The sequence below is a fragment of the Struthio camelus genome, chromosome 5 (genome assembly GCF_040807025.1).
Source record: "Struthio camelus isolate bStrCam1 chromosome 5, bStrCam1.hap1, whole genome shotgun sequence".
In the NCBI taxonomy this organism is placed as follows: domain Eukaryota; kingdom Metazoa; phylum Chordata; class Aves; order Struthioniformes; family Struthionidae; genus Struthio; species Struthio camelus.
This window is the reverse complement of record NC_090946.1, coordinates 17,275,517-17,295,140: the sequence shown is the minus strand read 5'-3', so window position 1 is coordinate 17,295,140 and position 19,624 is coordinate 17,275,517. Positions and strand designations below refer to the sequence as shown.

General features: G+C 38.5%; 1 protein-coding gene across 1 annotated transcript in view; it reads right to left on the bottom strand.

The window, feature by feature from the left end:
* LOC104143777 (mucin-5AC) overlaps positions 1–11,506 on the bottom strand; it is a 44,968-nt gene extending 33,462 nt beyond the window's left edge. The window contains exons 1-10 of the mRNA XM_068944760.1: positions 11,406–11,506; positions 6,586–6,651; positions 5,896–6,157; positions 5,390–5,504; positions 4,468–4,558; positions 3,408–3,517; positions 2,986–3,202; positions 1,886–2,011; positions 1,292–1,409; positions 327–465 (exon numbers count right to left, since the gene is read on the bottom strand). Coding sequence (XP_068800861.1) covers positions 327–465; positions 1,292–1,409; positions 1,886–2,011; positions 2,986–3,202; positions 3,408–3,517; positions 4,468–4,558; positions 5,390–5,504; positions 5,896–6,157; positions 6,586–6,651; positions 11,406–11,478 — 1,317 coding nt within the window. The 5' untranslated portion in view covers positions 11,479–11,506. The remainder of the gene's footprint in view (positions 1–326; positions 466–1,291; positions 1,410–1,885; positions 2,012–2,985; positions 3,203–3,407; positions 3,518–4,467; positions 4,559–5,389; positions 5,505–5,895; positions 6,158–6,585; positions 6,652–11,405) is intronic.
* Positions 11,507–19,624: the final 8,118 nt, after the last annotated feature.

The window sequence follows — 19,624 nt, the reverse complement described above, 5'->3', positions numbered from 1 at the left end:
AACTCAGTAAGAGAGTTGGATTAATCACATTGAAGAACATAGGCTAAGCAAGGCCTTAAAAAGGCAATGTTCTTCAGCAATTATTACATCACAGAATTGGGAATTCCCCAGTAACCACCACACATTGTTGCATGATATCCTATAACACCCAACCCACAGACAGTTAACTCATTTGAATGGTAGCACATGCTGTAGTAATCTGGTTAAGTGAGAAACCATTCAATGTCCTTTCATAAAATGCTGTTTCACAAGTGTTGATTGAGATCACCCTTTCTTTCTATAAATGCTTAAGGCTTTATGCTATCATAATATCTGCAGGTGCCCACCTTAGAGAGGACGTAAGTGCAGTCTCCATAGACACTGTAATGTTTTTTATCGTATGAGGATATGTGTGAGCCTCCCTCCACTGAACAAATTCCAGGGCATGACAGGTCTTGGCAACTCCACTGACCTCCATTACAGGTACTGGAAGAGAGAGGATGAAGTTAGCTGAAATTAGTGACAGTAATCCAGAGTAAAAGGATTTGCAATGTTAGGTTCAGCTATTTTGCTACTGTTTCTCCCTTCAAGCTGTAGTTTGAATCAAAGTAAACCTAGGTTTAGGACTTTCCAAAATACTGTGACCATGTGATGCAAAGCATTAAAGGGAATGATTCTAGTATGCAGTTACTTTGCTCATTCAACCTTTTCCCTATTTTGGACAGGTGGACTCTATTGTAACAGGTACTAGATAAGCATTTGCTTATCCTTTGCCACTAACATGAAAGCACAATGCCAAATTAAAAATTTCTCTTCTGTTTTGTTATACATATGTTGCAGACACTGACAGAGGTGTAACCTCAAATCTGTTTTCTGAGGTGATATGGTAAAGCACAGGTAGAGGATTAATTATTAGGAAATGAAAGTTGCATTGTGTCATCCCTTGCTTTCTCCAGAGAAAATAAATATTTGCAGATACGTAAATGACTGCTACTTCATTTGCCTTGGAGAAGTTCAAATGCTTGAACAAAGTAAACAAAGAGGAAGCATTTTAAGTCACTGGTGAGAAATCTAAACATTGTAAATCCTTACTTTGATCAACTTTAGTTAGAGTGCAGACTGCAGTTTGAACTGCACCTAGTTAAGACTGTTGCTAAATAAAACAAAGAATGTTCTTTAGGGTTATTTTGGAACTGTAGCGGTCAGTAAAATAAACAGATAGATTATTGATGATGCAATTGCATATCATAAACCATTAAACTCATTAAACAAATGAGAGGAAACAGCAAGTTAGAGTAGTAAGAGAGGTTACCAGGAATGGCACTGGGCTGAAAAAGAAGCTCCTGGAGCATAGGTGTTGCCATTATAAATACAGGGGCACTGCTGAAGGGGGATGCAGCCAGAGTTGTTGATGTCATCAAACACAGTTCCTAAACAGAAAAACACCTTGATTAATTAAAGAGGTGTTTCACATACATGTTTGTATTAGGTAGTCTGTTACAAATCGTAAATATGGTATCGGAGACAGATCTGCAGCTGTTGTGACAGAGCATAGTCCTGCTAAGGACAGTGTGACTATATCAGCTTGCACAGTGAAGGATTCAACTTTTGTATTCTTAAATTCAACCTGGTTTGAAAGAGGGACTTATTGTAGCATAGGTAGTTTGTTGAGAGTGGTCTTGATCTGTACATGTTGTTCTGTTTTTCCTGCTTTCTGAATGTTGCACATGTACTGGCTATTAATTCAGATGTCTTTTTTCAGTCAATAAATGATAAATGAACTTGTCACTTGCAGCTATGAAAAACGCAATTGTAGGAGCCTTAAACCCCATGGAACCTGTTCAAATCCGACAGCTAGGCTGTTGTTATTCATTGAGATCAGAGATGTGAGGACATAAGGACTTGCCTGTCGGGCAGAAACAACCATCCATACAGTGCTCTTCACAAAACTGAGATCGTTCAAGATTGGTGCATGTGTCAGTGCAGGGGGAGCCACACTCCTGGTACTGCATGTTGTGAGGACATGTCTTGGCTAAAATTTTAAAGGAGAATAATTTTTTTCAGTCAAAAGTGTTTTTAGTTCACTATATATGAAAATATGTATTAATTTAGGTTTGACAGCTAGACATAAAGCCACACCAAATTGCAGATCCACCCCCAGGGTTCCTTGAAATTTGCATATTTAATCACTCAAAACCATTACTTCACAGTTCAGATTTGCTTTCCATGACTGTTTTCAAAAAGAACTGTCTGGTGCTGAACTTGTGGCTCACTGACTGGATTTCTGGGGATATCAGGATAATGGCCCTTTAAGCCAGCAAGGCATATGTTTCTACTGAAGACACCCTTCTCAAGAATATCTGTATTGCTAGTGAAGTGTAGAAGTTACATTCCTAAAGCTTTAGTATTTTTGGATTTTTCAGATATCATTGGAAGGGCAGATAGTACCCCAGGGTATTTTATTTTGGAAGAAACGTTGGTGACCCTAGTTTCACCAGCTACACCCCATAATCTAGTATGTACTTAATTCAGTGCAAATCTCTCTGAAGATTACAATGGTGCAAACTCCCCATTACCAAGCAGGAGGTGGTAAAAAAGTACCTAGCCAGCCAAACACCTGTGAATACCTAATCAGTTAGCACTGGGGACAAAAAATAACGTAGCCACCATGAGAAAAGGAGGGGAACAAAAATACAAGTCAGCATGTACCCCTCATTCTTTTTCTCTCTTTCCTCCTTTACTTGTTCCCTTTGCTTTCCCAGTTAATTATATTACACTTTAATTCTGAATAAGACTATCCACATGAGTGTTTGACAGTGTTTAATCCATTTTGCATTAAAAGCTTCATTTTTTCTGAAGTCTGCATGCTGGAGGTTATATATTGGAGTTACTGGAGAATACGCTCTTGAATTGCCTGTATTTTCCCATGCCTCCTCAGCGTAATTTGGGACCTTGTTGCTTGTTGGCTGCTGAGCATAAAGGAAGGCTACCTCCAGTGATACTTACGGCATAGTTTTGAGGTTCTCCAGTTCAAAGGCTCCCCACCAGCATGAGCACACTGCCGAGAGTATTCAGCAAAGGTATCACAGATACACGAGGCATTCTTAGACTCCTCAGAACGGCACAAGTCTTCTTGGCAAGCTGTAATGTACTTGCCAACATCAACTAGTTCATTACATTTTGAAAATGCAGAGCTGGTCAATGTTTTCTGGCATATGTGATCCTTGGGAGGAAAAAAAATATATACAGTTTCCACAAAATAGAGAGGAGTAATTTTTCAGTACTGTTATTCTATTAAATTATTCTTTAACAGACTCTTACCTCCTTTTTCAATTTACTATCACCCTACGGCTTTTTCCTATCAAAGCTGGAGAAGGGAACAGAAACGTTTGAAAGAAAAACTAAGAAACAATCAAAAAGATCCTTACAAAATTATCAGTGCAGTTATCTGGGATGGAAGAAGTAGGGTCTTCACAGTTTTCTGTTGGCCCATCCATTTTCTGCATATTCCCGAACTGTAAGGCTGTTATCTTAACATCTGTACAAAAGAAGTTTAATAATGAGTATTTTTTTTTAATGCCACTGCCTTTTATCTTTTTTTCCTATCAAGAATTCTGTTCTAGACCGGCCAAGGCAGCTAGCTCCCTTAAGTCTTTTCATTTCATCACCACTCCTTCCAAAATAAATACTGGCATCGCAGTCTCATTTTGCCTTGCACAGCTCCCTGGAAAAAATATATTGGAAAAAGTACTTTGGAAAACAATTCTGTCTATTACGTCTATATGTAAACTAAGACTTTTACAGGAAAACAACAAACTGTTTTCCGATGATATTGAGTCCATACATATAAGAGAGAAAATGATTTAAATGGATTTGTACAATGGAGAGAACTGTGAAACAAAGCTTAGGAAAAGGCTCAAGCTGAGAAAGGACAGACAGATAGAGAAGATTTTATGCAAATCAGCAGGCAAATATGGATTTACTTCGTGGCAGGCGATTACATATTCCAGTTTGTGGCACTGTGCTTAATGGCTCATTAGTTCTAGAAAAAAAGTTGTTTGCCAGGCATCACAAATCAGAATCAATTTGTTATTATTAGAAGCATTTCTAATTTTAAGACAGACCCGAAACAATAACGGTACTGAGTAGATATTACAATTACCTTTTATTCCATTGGATATGTTTCTGTATTTATTTTTACTAGAATGTAGGAATTTGGCTCATCTCTATGGAGTTAGCTGAATAGGTAAATAAATCAATGGCATACAAGAGATACACAATCCGTTGTTAGCACCAGTAATACACTTAAAGAACTAAATTAGGTTATCTGATCTCTGTACTACATATTTTTCAACAGAGAGTGAACCCTACTTATGGGTAAATCCTTCAGCAGGACAGATAAGAGGAATGCTTATGATGATAGAGCTAAAAGCATACCAAAAATGCTGGAGACACCAGAAACCAATTTTTATTATTTAAAAAGCTTACTGTTTGAATAGAACTCATTGTAAATTGGAATGCCATTGAAGTCTCCACAAAGCCCACACGTCTGATTGGCATATTTCTCATTCAATTCCAGCTAGAATGGTGGAGAGAAGGTCGACAGAAGTTAGTATACACATTCTAAAGCATATTCAAAAACCGTGAAAGCACCTGCAGCTGTTGTCACTAAGTATTTTTCATCAGAGCTGTGTAATTTAATCTACAATCTAATTCTAATTCTAATCTGTGCAATCTAATTCAAACCTGGGTGATAGAATGAAGAGTTGGCTTGGGTTTGATAAACAATGTAGAGTCCAAGCTATTCATGCAGACAGTTTTCTTTGTAATATTTATATTACTCTCAGCCTCTTTCTCACTATGCTAATTTTTCGGAAAGAAAATCAAATCCACAGTGAAAATGAAGTCCTGAGAAAGTAGAATCCTACTAGAAAATGACATTTGAGGCGGTAAGTAGGTCCTCCGATAACAATGCTAGTATGTTAGTAGTATATTGAAAGTGATTTTTCACCCCACTTTTAAGCAGAAGTCTACTATCCACTAGAAGCAATTCCATGTAATTTTCTTCAGAACAGTCTGGATGAAAATCTTAAGGAAGAATTGCTTGACAATAAGAGATGGGAAGGCAACAGTAACCTCCAAACAGATGGGGTCTGGTTTAACAAAAGAGTAGTTCTATGGTCTCTAAATGTGTAGATATTAGGCCTATATACCTAGTTTCCCTTTTTATACACAATCTTTGTTTCTCTTTAGCAACCTGATTTGCACGTGCATAAGCTCTGAGTGTACACAGTTATGGAAGTAATATCTGCGAATGGGCCCACATGAAAGTAAGGCCCATGGAAAATTTAACACCAGATGCTTCTCAGCAAGCTCTACTGAAGCTTCTGTCTTCAGGACCTGTTCTTACCAGGATACTGTCATCTTCATTCCACATCAACACAATGCCTATTTTGCTGATTACTTTCATGTAAATGCTGCTTCTCTCTATCGTAATTCCAGATTGGCTGTATGGTAGTTGAACCCTGAGAAAAGGCAGAAGGAATGGTAAGTATTTTCTGACCCAGGTGTTTGATAAAGAGAAAAAAAATGGCTTGTGTGATCCAGTAGCTATATGGATTCTTCTGCAGTGCAGTTGTGTGGAAAGAAAGGCATTCAAAAAATGAGATAGTTCTAAACAATAAAACGAGGATCTGAATTTGGATGCAACCTTGATCCAACTTTGATCCAGGTTTGAGGTAGTCTCTAAGGAAAGGATTGATATACTATGTAATGGATTCATAGCAACTTACTTCACTGTTTACATCATTAAAATTGTCAGATATATTGAAGTACGCATAATTTCCATCCCCCAAAATACATGGAAGTATATTTTCGCCAGTTTAAGAAAACCATCTGTTTTAATAATAAACTTACCTGTTGCTGTTGACTGTAACAGCCTCCTTTGTTAGTTCAGCAACCACACCTTCAAGTTTCATGGTGATATGATCGATTGCTGGAGTATTTCCCACCACTGTGCGCCTTATCTGGATGTTGAAGTCCTCATAGGCAGCATTGCAATGCGATGCAAAAACATAATTACAGAGCCCAGGGAAGTGGAAGATGTCTCCGTCAAAGGTCTTGAAGTGGAAGTTGCCCCATGTGCTGCACACACGGCCATTGTGAGCAAGGTTGGAAGCTGTGAATTTAAAAGTAGCTGTAAAAAGTGACTAAAACTTCCCAGCCTTAACATGATGTATCAACTTGTCCAAGCTTCATTTTGTCAGTGAATAATTTTCCCCTGCCTACCTCTATTTGTTATTTTCTGTTCATCTATCCATTATAAAACTAGTAACAGGATATTCATTCTTCACTCATCATCTGTCTATTATTCATCCTATATGAGCCTATAAATGGTTTTAGTTATGTTCATCTACAGCTTCATTTAACTATTCACATTTCAGCTAACAGTTCAATATTATCTCATGTTTGATGACCTGCCTCTCTCGTTCTTCTCTTATGAACCCATGATTTCTTCTGCTCATGTCTCCCTATTTGTATTAACTTTCTTATCTACATTCCCTACAATTGGATACTTTAAAAATATATATTTTTTTCTTTACTTACGTGTTATTATTGGATTTGTCAGCATTGGTGGGATGACATTCACCTTAGACGAATTATTAGTAGAAGCTAGAAAAAAGGAAGGAAGAAAACTAAAACTAGGATAATAACTCTAAAACTTCCACCTACAATTGACCTAGAAAAGACTAGAAAGTTAATATACTTGATCCAGGGAAACAATGTTAAGCCTACTGTTGTTTTAATTAGGTCTTGGAGCAGGTTAAAATTCAAAATTAGAACAGTTAAATCATAAGAAATTGTTTTGTTTTTAATTGTCATGATTTGCATTTTCTACCTTGTAATTTTGACCCTTTTATGAAAATCTGCATTCTGTTAGGAGAGGCAGAAATTCATCACTCCGCATGCTGGAGTGCTTCAGACACACTGGAGTGCTTCAGACACAAAGGGTGAAGCCATACTAAATTAGCCTTTTAGTAATACAAAAGTATAGTTGTCTTCTCATTACATCTCATCTTTCTAAGGAAGGAATAAAAAGTCTGATTACTCCCTTTAATCTCTCTTTGTTATTTTTCTGTCAAGGGATGAGAACCCATTGAAATGACCATAAATCCATTGTACAGGATGATGACAAATCATTAACTGGTAAAAATTAATGAAGTTGGGTTGTCATCTTGATTTTTCAACAATAGCCGCTGACTGTACAGCTTGCCAAAAGATTTTTATTTCCATATGTATAAGGAATAAAATATCCTGCACTTACATTCCACTTTGATTTTATACATACATATTCATGCACATGTGTATGTGCATACACCTCCTATGAACATACATCTCTTCTCTTAGTTACCTATTATTATACAGATAAACCACATACCATGTATATTTCTTAATAGGTATCTAATAAAAGTGTTACAATAATTTTATATATAGTAGCTTGCGAATACATATATCTACCTTACATTACCATCAATATCCTAAAGAAGATTTTTGCTGCATTTATTATTTAGTAGAGATGCAGGCAATGAACACAAATACACATGCACGCCGTATAAACCAACGTACTGGTTTGTTCCTGCTGAACAAGTTCAGGGTAGTTGTTTCCTGTTTCCTGTTGGCTTTGACTGTGGGCTCCGGGGAACAAATTTTTAAAAGCATGTTAAGTAAAACGTACTATATCTGAAATCTTCAAGTGAAGCATTCAGATAGGATCAAAGGACCCAGGTATAATATCTCTGTGACACAAAGGGAAGAGTCCTTTGTCAGGTCAGAGAAAATGAATCAGACTCAAACAGAAAAGTAAAATGTAATTATAGAAATAAATTTTTCTATTACAAATACATGGAGTTTGAAAGCCAAATCAACCTTTCATATACACTTTCAATGCTTCAACGTTTTTTCAATGCTTTCTTTATATCCCTCACAATTCATGCAAGGGACTAATCACTGGATCACAGCCCTTATTTCAACATTGCACTAAATATCACTAATATGGGAAACAACTGCAGCAAGAATTCACAGATTGCAAGAGAGTCATTTGTTAAAGTTTCTGTGCAGTAGTTAAGTAATAATAAGCAAAAACACAGACTAGGTTAAAAGAAACGAGGGGCTTAGGGCTAGATCAAATAATGGGCACAGATATTTACACATCAGTTTCTCTAGAGCTTAAGGCCTTTACCTTTGAAGCCAATCCAGACCCCTCAGTTAAGGATCTGGATTTGCTTGACAGTAGGATGCAAACAGGCACCTCCGAGTGCTAATCATAAGGCCCATAGGTGAACAGTAATCCAGGAGAAGTAACCAGAAGAAACACACTGCACAGCGTTACAGCCCCACACATTTTAAACATCACTGCCTGACCAAAGGCTGCAGGAAGATTGCACATCCATTCAGAAGCCTGCAGGTTCCCAGAGTCCCAGGGTATGCGAGAATGAGGCACTCCCATACTTTTGTTTTAAAACACAACTGTTAGAGGAGATGATAATTCCCTCACTATTTTATACAACAGCCTACTAGGTAGAGCATTCACCCAAAAAGCAGAAAATCTAGTCTTAACCCTCTTCTCAGTCTGAGACAGTTCAAAATTGTGTCTCTGCTGGAGAGAACCTCTAGTGTCAGGCTGTAAGTCTACCTGACCAAGGATGCTTGCTACCCCACCTGAAGCTGAGATATGGTGCAGAAAATAATGGGACAGTGACAAAGGAGGAAAAAACAGGCTGTGACCATGTGGCCAGACGATTAGGGTGCTCAGCAACATCAGAAAACTCCTATTCTTGTGCCCCATTTCAAGGATTATTTCTGTGCCTCCAGTTCAACTACATAAATTGTCTTCCAGACGAGTTTGCTCACTCCTAGTGCGCTTCTCCTTCTGGCTATTCTCTTTCTGACTCCATGAGTTTTGAATTTTTCTCTGTGCATGGCCCAGCTGCAAGAGGAGGTTGTAGCAAAGACTTTTGAGAGATGAGAAATATTGACCTGAACACTTTCAGGCTTCGAAGAAAATTGCTCCTGAGCTCCAGGATTGGTGCCCTAAGTTCTTGTCTTTTAGAAGTGAAAAAGGTGCACAATTCCTGTTAAAGAAAAATGGCCATAACTTTATCTTGTGAAGGGCTGGAGCCACATAGGCAGAGGGAGGGAAGTGCTGAAGTCAGGGCTGTGTCACAAAACCCGCTCCCGTTTGCTGCTTGCATTCCTTACTGAGCTCTACGGTCATGTAGTTCCTCCACTGACGAGTTTCAGCCCAGATATCTGCATAAAAGGTGGGCAACTACCTTTGCCAAAGAAGTCACTGCAGCATGGGTGGGTTTTTTTTTCCCCCCAACATAACTGCTACAGTGTCAGCAGGTTGCGTACTCCATCCCAGAGGGGGAAGATACCGTGTGAAGGGATTGAAGCCCTCACTCAACGAGAAGCCCCCAAGAGACAGCTAGCTTTGGAGGAGAAGGCTCTGGGCAGCCTCACCATCTCCTCTAGAAGTCCTTGCAGTTTCTGCAGAAGTTTCTTTTTGGACCTGCGCTTTTACTCTTTTCTCATTTACCTTTATGTGTGGCCATTGGTGATGTATGAAGAAGTAACTTAGGACAGAACTTAAGCGCGCAATTTCCATTTCCTGTTGTTCTCTCAATGTCACAAATAATATCATCAGCTAAATACATTCATATCATTATAATAGATACTGATCGGGTGAGAAAATCTAACAAATGCCTCTGCAAGTCTTACTAACAGGCCAGATTTGGCTCTCACCTAATACATCTATAGCAATCTCAGCAGGCAGAGATCCAGTCTGAATTAATGTAAGAAGCCAACAGTCTTTAACATACTTTGCATGTTTGTTTATTCTAGCAGGAGAACTTTTGTAACAGAGCAAAAAGAGTGTATACATGTATTTTAGTCTGTTAATTTTTCTCAAGGAAATAGCAGGGGCTTTTGTTCATTTAGCAAATATATCATTCCCAAGGAAATTCTACCTGCATTGGCTTATTTAGCTATTGCACAATGCCATGTTGTTGACCATTATGAAAGTAAGTGTCTCTCAGCATCACAGTCTTACTTGCAAGAATGTCCAAGGTAATTTTCTATTTGAGTATTTGGGAACTGAACTAATACTTAAGAATATTTCTGGATGCACTTTGCCAAGTCTATATCCTGCTGTCAATCCACATATGCAATTCTCATTAAAGTCAATTTATAAAAATTAGAATCTGACTCAAAATACAGAGTCAGGCACAGAATGTTGGTGGAAATAGCATAGGATTAGGCCAGTATTTTGTAGGACATCTGAAATATTTTCCACAGAGTGTGATTCAGGCAAAGAGTTTGGCGGACTCGGTCTAACCTCTATTCATTTTCCAAAACAATTTATCAGTTTAGCATTACACAGTGCAAATAACTTTCTTTTTCAAGGACATTGTAGCTGAATGGATAAGGATGCTGTTGATTGACATTGCGTAACTCTAAACGTAAGCTTACATTCTGACTGTTGTATTTTGTGCTTAAACAAACTTATCAGCATTTTAGTGCTTATTTCATGAAATTTAAAGTAGCTGAAAATTATATTTGCACTTGTCAGTGTTTTGAAAATGATACGCAAGATAAATTTACATAGGCAATCTGGAGACTTCTTTTGAATTTTAAAAGGCAAACTGAAGGGGCAATAATTACTGTACATGAATGAGACTGAGCTGACAAGCTTGTACTCATGCAAGTAGTCTCTGTTTGAGTGGTCCCATTGACTTAATAGGACTACTCCTGTTAATAAAAACTGCCAAGATCAGCCCTGATGCATACAATACAGTCAGGAGAAAAAAACATACAAAATGACGGATTGCATGCATCAGATAATCTGCTAGTCCCTTCTCATACTAAAAAACAGTGCTTTCTATAAATATAGTAAATAATGTATTAACAGTTTATAATTAGTTTGTGAAAATCATTGCCACAGAATATCATAGAGTTTCCTTCTAATCTCTCTTTTCAAAGCATGTTGCAAGAAGTCTTGAGGAATCTGGTATTAGCTCCTGATAGGTGGCAAGATACTGGAAAAGACTGACCAGTGGTCTGATCTAGCAACTGGAAAATGCAGCATCTTAATTTCATAATTCTTCAAGGCTACCTTCCAAATGTAGTTATATACAATGGCTTGAGGCAATATTAAATTAAATCAGTCCAATTAATAGGCAGACATTAAATATTTAATGAAAATTGAAATTAAAAGTACAAACCTCATTTAAAAGTACAAGAAATCTCATCTAAGTGCAGCCACTTGTTATGTGAAACAATGAGTCTAAATTTTAAAATGTATTAATACATCTAAATAGACTATTTTTTCTTTTCCTCGTAAAAAAAAGAAGTGATTGAGTCCTTACCTATCTGGTGGATACAGCAAACTGCTAACAGGAAAGCCCATTCTGGTACCCGTATCCCCCTGCCAAACCCCATCTTGAGTGGAGTCTGGCAAAAGGATGTCGGGCCCGGAGTTGGTCAGGAGGAGTAGTTCACCTGTGCTCTCTCGGTCTTATATAGTAGGTGACTTTGGCGTCACTCCCGGATTGATTCAGAGAGTCTAGAAAGGTGGGGTTTGGGGGATTTTAACAGATGAATAGGTAAACAGAGGATGCTCTTCCTTCCTCAGCAACTGACCAATGGTATTTGCATTTTGGGAGGAGTAAATACATATATGTAGGTATATTTTTTTAAGGTTCAGGCTAATAAAGAAACATAACTTGACTGGAAATAAAACACAAATCACTAACAACAGGTCTTGGAACAAATTGAATTTGGTGTTGCTTTGCAGTTATGCAGAAAGCATGCAAGTAACTATTCTAAGTTTTCCAATACTGGAAGTGATGCCAGGCACCTCCTCAGCAAAAAAACACGGGATTTCTTAAATCTGAGGAGAGGTGGGGTACTTCAGGTGTGGGGACACAGCAATAGCAAGTTACTCTGTGCCTCTTGGTGCAGCTAATCTTTTTGTAAAACGAATAGACTAATAACCCTGAAGGGTCACTCAGTCACACTGAGTGCATGCCATGAAAACCCTCCCGTGAGGCACTAACAAGCCTTAGGCACCTATCTGAGGAACACCAATCCAGCTTTATCCAGATTGTATCCTACATTTATCAAGAGATGGGCTTAAACCTTGAAATCTACTTCTGAATTCTCCTCAGAATCTGATTTTGCCTTCTGATGGAAAATATCAGGAGTAATTTCTGACAAGTCAACCAGCCTTACACCAGCTCTGTGGGAGAGAAAAGTTAGACTGATAATGATCTCCGACCACGATTGCATTATTTGAGCATCATGCCTGTGTAACTCTGTTCATATCCATGGAGTCATGAGGACTTCAAAACTGGAGAAACAGGCAATGAATCAGGTGTATAAGGCCTGCCAGTAAATGTGTTTAACGTATTTTTTTCCCAAAAGTTAGCTTTTTTTCCTTTTAACAGGTTATCATTTCAAAAGCATAAATGAATGTATACTTTGTAAAACACAGCTAGGGTTGCTACTTTATGTCCCTTCATCCTCTGTTTAGCTTAGTATCAAAGTAGGTAGGATGAGTTGCTCCGTGCAGATTTGTCTCTTTCCAAGGTGAACAGACAACTAGTTTAGACTGGACGTCTTACGTTAAGATGGTTAAAGATGAATGAAAATGTACAAAGTTAATGATACCATTCTTTTCAAATGCTGGTAAGTTTGGGAAAAAAAGTGCACAGTCCAGCACTTTGTATACACATCACTGTATGCACTTGCCCTCAGTTCATCTTCAGCCTCCTCCTCGTTCACAAGAATGAGGGTGGCTGACAGATCCAAAAATCTCACCCTAAAAAATGTAATGAGAGGACTGCTGGGAGATGTGACTGGAGGAGGGGTTGCCAAGTGAGAAGTAAGTAGCAAAAGAAAAGATGTGTAGAGAGGCAGAAAGGACATACTTTGAGTGAAATGGAGCAGTTTTATCTTCTGCACATTTAGGAAGATTCAGATCAGTGATCTCTGGCATTCCTGGAGTTTCCTGCTGAATTTTGGAACTACTGATGTTTGTCATTACTGCTTAAACAGGTGAAGGAGACAGTTAGGTGTCCTGATGACAAAATGTGATCACAGCTGGATGCCTAATTCTCTTGGGCTCTTTTCAAAATCCTAGCCTGCAATGATAAATTAAAAAAATATTTCCCTAAAAGAATAGGGGAATATAATAGGATATTCAGTTCACGTGTTCCTGAATGAGTTGTGTCAATCTTTTCCAGTCCATTTACTGCCGCTATTTCCACTTTTGCTTAACATTGAATATATTGGATCCTCATTCATTTTATTATTATAAAAGAAACCAAGAAGAGTACCTTTCCTGAGTGTTACCTGGACTTAATTTTTGGACTGAACTCAGTGGTAGCTTACTGTGGCAAGGTTAGGGTACTTAGGTCAACATATTAGGCTGCTATAGCACAGAACATGATCCCTATCAAAATACCCAGGATGTTTAATGAAGTTACATCTTCAGAATCAGTAGTAAGCTCTTTACACACCCTAGATTTATATCTTCATGGTTCAGAAAACCAGGAGAAAAGAAAAGACTGGATTTCCTGCCCATAGAATGTTGTTTTATTCTGTGCCAGTACTCATAATGAATGTAAATTCATCTGTACATAGAGAAAGCAAATGATATCTTGTTTACGTGACCAGTTAGATGTTTTAAATAAATATACACTAGTCTCACTTAAGCAATTAAACAAGCTATGCAACAAGCTAGGCTTTCAGCTACTTCTGTGCATGTACCTCTAGCAATGGGCTACACACAATGCTCAGAAGTGGCAGAGCTTTTCTTCATCATACTTATGTCCCCTGCCTACCTGAGCAGTGGATCCTTTTCTTTTTAATCTCTGAAAACTAATTACAAAATTATTCCAGCAAAGCAGACTCTGCAACCGCTTCAGAAAGCAGAGAATTCCAGGCACTAGATGTCTGTAGGAACAAAGCCAAAACTGTAGAAAATCATGAAAAAATATAAGTACAGCATTCATGAACAGAAGATTTTATTTAAGAACATGGAAGTTGATAGCATTCAAGGAAAGGTATTCCTGTGGGTGGCTTAGGTCCTTGTACTTCATAAGATAATGCTAACAGTATTAAGTGGCATTAAAAATCAGTGCAGTGGAAAAGGTGCCAATCATCATGTCTTTATAGCCTGAAGACAAAAATATTCATAAAAATATAGGGCAGAGACCATGTTATACATTGTCCTGTGTCTTGTGCATTTGTTAATGTTAAAATCAAATTAAAGTAGAACAGAATAAAATGCCATGAAAGCAGGGTGGGTAATTATACATAACTATTTTTATATTTATTTTACCCTGGTGTGGCCCAGTACCTCAGCAAGGAAGAGAAAGATAAAAAGAGTTAAAGGCAGAAAAAAAAAAAAAAGAACCCTCAAGGAGACAGTGAATGCTGCTCATTTTGCTCACTTCATAAGGACCCCCAGCACAGAGACGGGACTTGCTTCCTGTTTCAGTTACATCTCACCTCTGCATGAGGAGAGTAACAGATCAGAATTGTCTTCTGTTTCTTTAAAATACCTCAAGAGAGTTTCTTGCTTCCTACCAGGTGTAACAGAGTAAGGGACAGCCGATAAAGGGAGGAATTTTCTGAGGGGGAAATCAGTGGTTTTGATACTCAGCTGGGGAAAGTGAGAAAGGCTTCCCTACCTAGGGTGGGGTTGAGATGGTTTTTTTGTTTTGCCCTGCCTCTTTTCATGGAGCGGCTGCTAAGCAGCATGCTGGCATCAAGCACTTCTTTCCTCTTCTTAGGGAGTTTTTAGTCTTTGCTCGTCATAACTCTTTGTGACTAGAGCAATACACATTAACCTTGAATATGCTACTTCAAGAAGCGTTTAAAAGTGCTCTGCGTTGTATAGCTGTTGTGAAAGTTGTCTCTGTTCTTGTATGTGTTCTTCAAAAGACACTGCTCATTTATTTTACTCAAAATTTCACCTAAGCTGGAACTGCTATGATTGCTAATGCACAGGTCTCCAAAGAGCAGTGACATCCAAGTGGTGTTCCAGCATTCAGGTTATCCAACTTTTTTCTCTTCCTCCCTTTCCACTACAGGAGCGAGTGAACAATTGCTAATAGCAAAACAGGTATAGAAGAAATCTGGGTTACTCCATAAGATGGCCTACTAAATTTAAAAAGTTATCAGGCTGTGAGAGCTGACTGGTTGCGGGGGGAACCATATTTGTAGATCAACTTGAGATTATTGCAAAAACCAGAAGGATTTAAATAAATGTGTTCATCAGTAACAGGGATGGTTGCTCCAAGTCGTTGCTGTAGATTAAAAAGAAAAGCTGATGGAGGAACTGGGAATCTCACAGATATTATGGCGAGAAGAACCTATCTCTCCAGGCAGGAAGGAGCAAGTTCACTTCTCCAATTGTATGGGGAAAGAAAACCCAGAAGCAAATTGTCAAGTGTTTTAATAACAGAAACTTAAGCACCTGTCTTTACTGTTAATGTACAGCATGCATCTACTAAGGGTCCATATTTATGGTATCCAATGGCATTAAAACAAAGCACTTTTGTTTGAGGGAGGGAACTTTCAGTGAGGTATTGAAAGCATTTTCATTTCTTTCCTGCATTTTCATCTGTTTTTCTCAGTTTTCAATGCTCTGTGAAATGTATTTTACCCTGACAGCCCAATGTCAAATAACATTGAAATGAACTTAGGCTAGATCTGGAGAGTTGGTATGTACTAGCCCATTTTATAGGAGGTTAATGGAGATGAATTACAAAAGCTAAGGATCTGGCCGCATCAAAAAGCTGTTGTAATGGATTGGTCACTAGCAGTAGCTCTTGTAACAGTTAAGTCCAATATAGCATGTTATTTGACCCATAATTCTGACAATGGATATAATCTCTCCAACTGTACCTTTTCTTCTTGGCTTCTTACATAGAAGAAGAGACAAAATGAGAGACATCGATTATAGTGATTTTATGTAAAAGTTCAAATGTCACTTAAAATATGGATAACGTAAATCCTATAAATACTATCACTGAAACCTGAAAATAGATCATCCGATACTAGTGTGGCAAAGTTGAGTGTTCAGAAATTAAGAAGTGGTAATATTAAGGCTATTGGTGAAACCAGAATTCAGCTTTCTTCTGTATTTAAATTACAGCTCCACTGGTGTTGAGAATTGCTGCCTCCTCGTAAGCATGACAAACCAGAGATATCCGGGGCCTGGGTAATGTCCTATTGTGCTGCAGACCTGTGAAGTACTTAGTTGCTATGTGGACTGGGAAAAGGAGTGAATAGCTGGGTGAGTCAAAAGAAGAGGATATTTATTGTGGTGTGGATAGTACTGAAGGTGACAATTAACTGCCGTAATTAGCTGTAAATTAATGTAAAATGAGTTGGTATTAACTTAAGCAGAGGATCCGACACACCCTTCCCACCTGGCTCTTACCAGACCTAGCTTCTGCTCACACTATTTTTTACCTTTCTCTGATATGCTCCATAATTCTCTTCTAACATCAATCTGCAGCTGACTCACCAGGGTTTGTGCTTCCCAGCCCTACCCAGGGATTCATGCTTGCTCTCCACCCTTTTTTAAATAGCCTGTTGACTTCCCCTTAGTAAATATATGAACTGCCACTGTGGAAGAATATTGTGGGCTTGCTCTCTGGCCATAGGTGCCCTTTGCTGGTTCTCGGAAGAGATGATGCAGTCTTTTGCCTGGTTAGTATAATGTCACATCACTTGAGAAAACTCAAGGGAGGTTTATTCATGGAAAACAAAGCTGCATGCAGCCTTATGGTGAAAAGCATTTTGGGGAGAATGTTAAAATCTTATGGTGAATGCTATATGAGCTGCATATTGTATATGTTTATTACCATTCTGTAGTCTGTTACAGTAGTACTGATAGACTGCAAATGAGCTTTAGATCTGTTTATGCAAGGTATTATGGAAAGTGGAAGAAAATTCTTGCTGTGGAGATTAGATCATGCCCTTGGGAAACAAGTGAGAACTGAGACTAGTGAAGTGTAGAGGAAATGAAGTAACTTGGCTCGTTTGTCCGTGACAGTAGTCATAGCTCCCTAATTGCAGAGTGATACCTTAAGTGCAGTTGTGATGTCTTCCTTTCTCTTGCTTGTGTTTTAAAGGCTTTAGAAGAGGAGTCTATAAGTGGAATTCCAAAATACTTACAGCCAAGAAAGAACTCAGTTCTCATTCTGCTCACCTTAACTAATGAAGAAGATAGATGCAGGAAAAATAAATGAAACTCATACCTAATACCTTGATAGAAATGGCTTCCTCTGCATTTCAAATTGAAGCAACAAAATGTACTCATTCACCTTGTGGTTTTCAAATATAATAAGTCTTTCTGGTCAAGTCTCATAGTGTTGCATTTAGTAGCTAGCTCCTGCTTAGTGCAGGAGCTCTTCTCAGGTCTCAGAAGCTTGTATGGCTTGTATGTGGTCAATATATATCCAAAGTGAGCTCAAAACCTTTTTTCTCTCTGTGACTCTTACTCTTGGGTTTTAATACTATGAGTACTCGGCTGTACTGTTTGAATGTTTTTTTAAATCTATTTCCAATCTTTCAAAACCATCTTGATAATCTTTTATTAGCTTTGCTGCCAGGAAGCTGCAATGCCTTGTCTTGGTGCTTTTGGGTTTTTGGGGGGAATTTTTCAGTTGAGAAAATGTGTATGTGTAAGAGGTTCATGCACAGATTCAGTTCAACCGAAAGCATAGCTTATCCATTATATGCTGCTGTCTGAAAATTCAGCTGGTAGATTTTTCTCCTTTGGTATTTGCTTGTGATACGCTTGTTTTCACAGTGTTAGGATGGTGCTGTTCATAGATCACATTTGGTTTGGCTGACCGAACTGCAGATTTGCTTTCCTCTCCTGCATAGTGCTGAGGATGCATTTCTGGGCCAACATCATCACTGATGCTTTGTTATCTGTTTGGCATTCAGTGTTCTGTATGCTACTGTGCTTTTGCCTTGACTGTGCATTTGTTCTTCATTTTATAAACTCTTTATTCTGTGGGATATTAATATCACACATGAGCAAAATCTGATTCTTTGAATCATGGATGGTGACTTAGATATGGTCTGTTTTCCCTTTGCCTGTCTTCTCCACAAGCTTTGGCATAATTACTTCTCTTGCCTCAGTAATTGCATATAGCCCTTTATACACCTCATTTTCATTTTCATGATTTTTTCTGAAGTACTCTCAGATTTTCATTTGCATTTGTTTTTCTACTTCAGAATTTGATGTTGAATACATTTTGGTGTATTTTTCCTTATACTGTGAGGCTTTCTTAGTGCTACTTGATGAGTCACTTCTGCATCTACTCCACAAAAAACTGTCTGGATTCAAGTGTGCTCACTAGTGCTGCATGCACTCACAGCCTGTGACAGAAGTTTATGCCAGTACTGGAAGGTAACTTTTAAGTTCTGCTTGAAGACTGTATGCAGGGATGAAGCTTTCAGTTTGACTGCTGTCTGTAGCACTGACCGAGTTCTAGAAGCTCTGCTGAACTTCTGCATAAGAAGTCAGGCCTATCATCCCTTACCTCCTTGTCTGCCTTGTTGTTTAGATCACTGGAAACTGTCTGGGAATCTATGCTGTCCACACAAGCAATAATTCCATATTTTTCAATTCATGGCCTGTCCGCTCCCTATTCCTCTCTCTACTGCCCATCGAGAGTCAGAGACAAAACTACAAGTTGAGGAAAGTCTTGTACAGGCTGACTTCCAGAAGAGTCCCAGCTTACAAATAAAGGCGCAACACAGCTTGTTGTGGGTTACCAAGTGTGCAACAGATTCCATGTTTGGGGATGTCTGATCAGTGCACACAGCCACAGTGTGGCTCCTCTGGCCGCCCTCCTCTGCCACATCCTTTTCTACTCTTAGTTAAGAAAGGCTTTGACAGTACTTCAAACCCACCTAAGGCAGTGCTGCTGTGACTTCCTCTCCCCCTGCATTGGCCACGTGTGCTCATTCCCACCCTTGCTCCAGCCCTGGCACTCCTATGGCCCTCACAGAGACCCAGGTCAGTGAAAGACCTGGCTCCAAAATTTCATTGCACTTTTGAGCAAGGTTATCCATCATGAATTCAATTATTTTCTAAAGTTTGACCGTCATAGCAATCAATCATTTTGTGTGGTTTGCTGATACAGTGATCTATTGTTTCTCCAGATTCTTGAGTACACACACTGAAAATACATCTTCTGTAGATGACATATTTGTGGTTTGAAAGTTTTTTTTGGAGCGCTTCTAGGATTTCATCCAGGTCTTCCCGGTCTAATCTTAGCGTACCTAGATGCCGTAGGAGCATCTGTAAGCTGTTTTACCTTCCAACTATTTCTATATCAGTCTTTTTTTTTCCTTACTCATTCTTATTGCAATTTTGAAGTTCCTTTTTAATGTTTAAAAATCACCATGAGATTGTTAAATGCATGTCTGTCTGCTCAGGAACAGGGAATCAGCATTCTGGTTTTATTCCTCTTCCTACATATAGAATCTTCTTTCATCCAAAACTTCCAAAAAATGGGGTTTTCTGAATCCCAAGGCATTGTCCTGTATG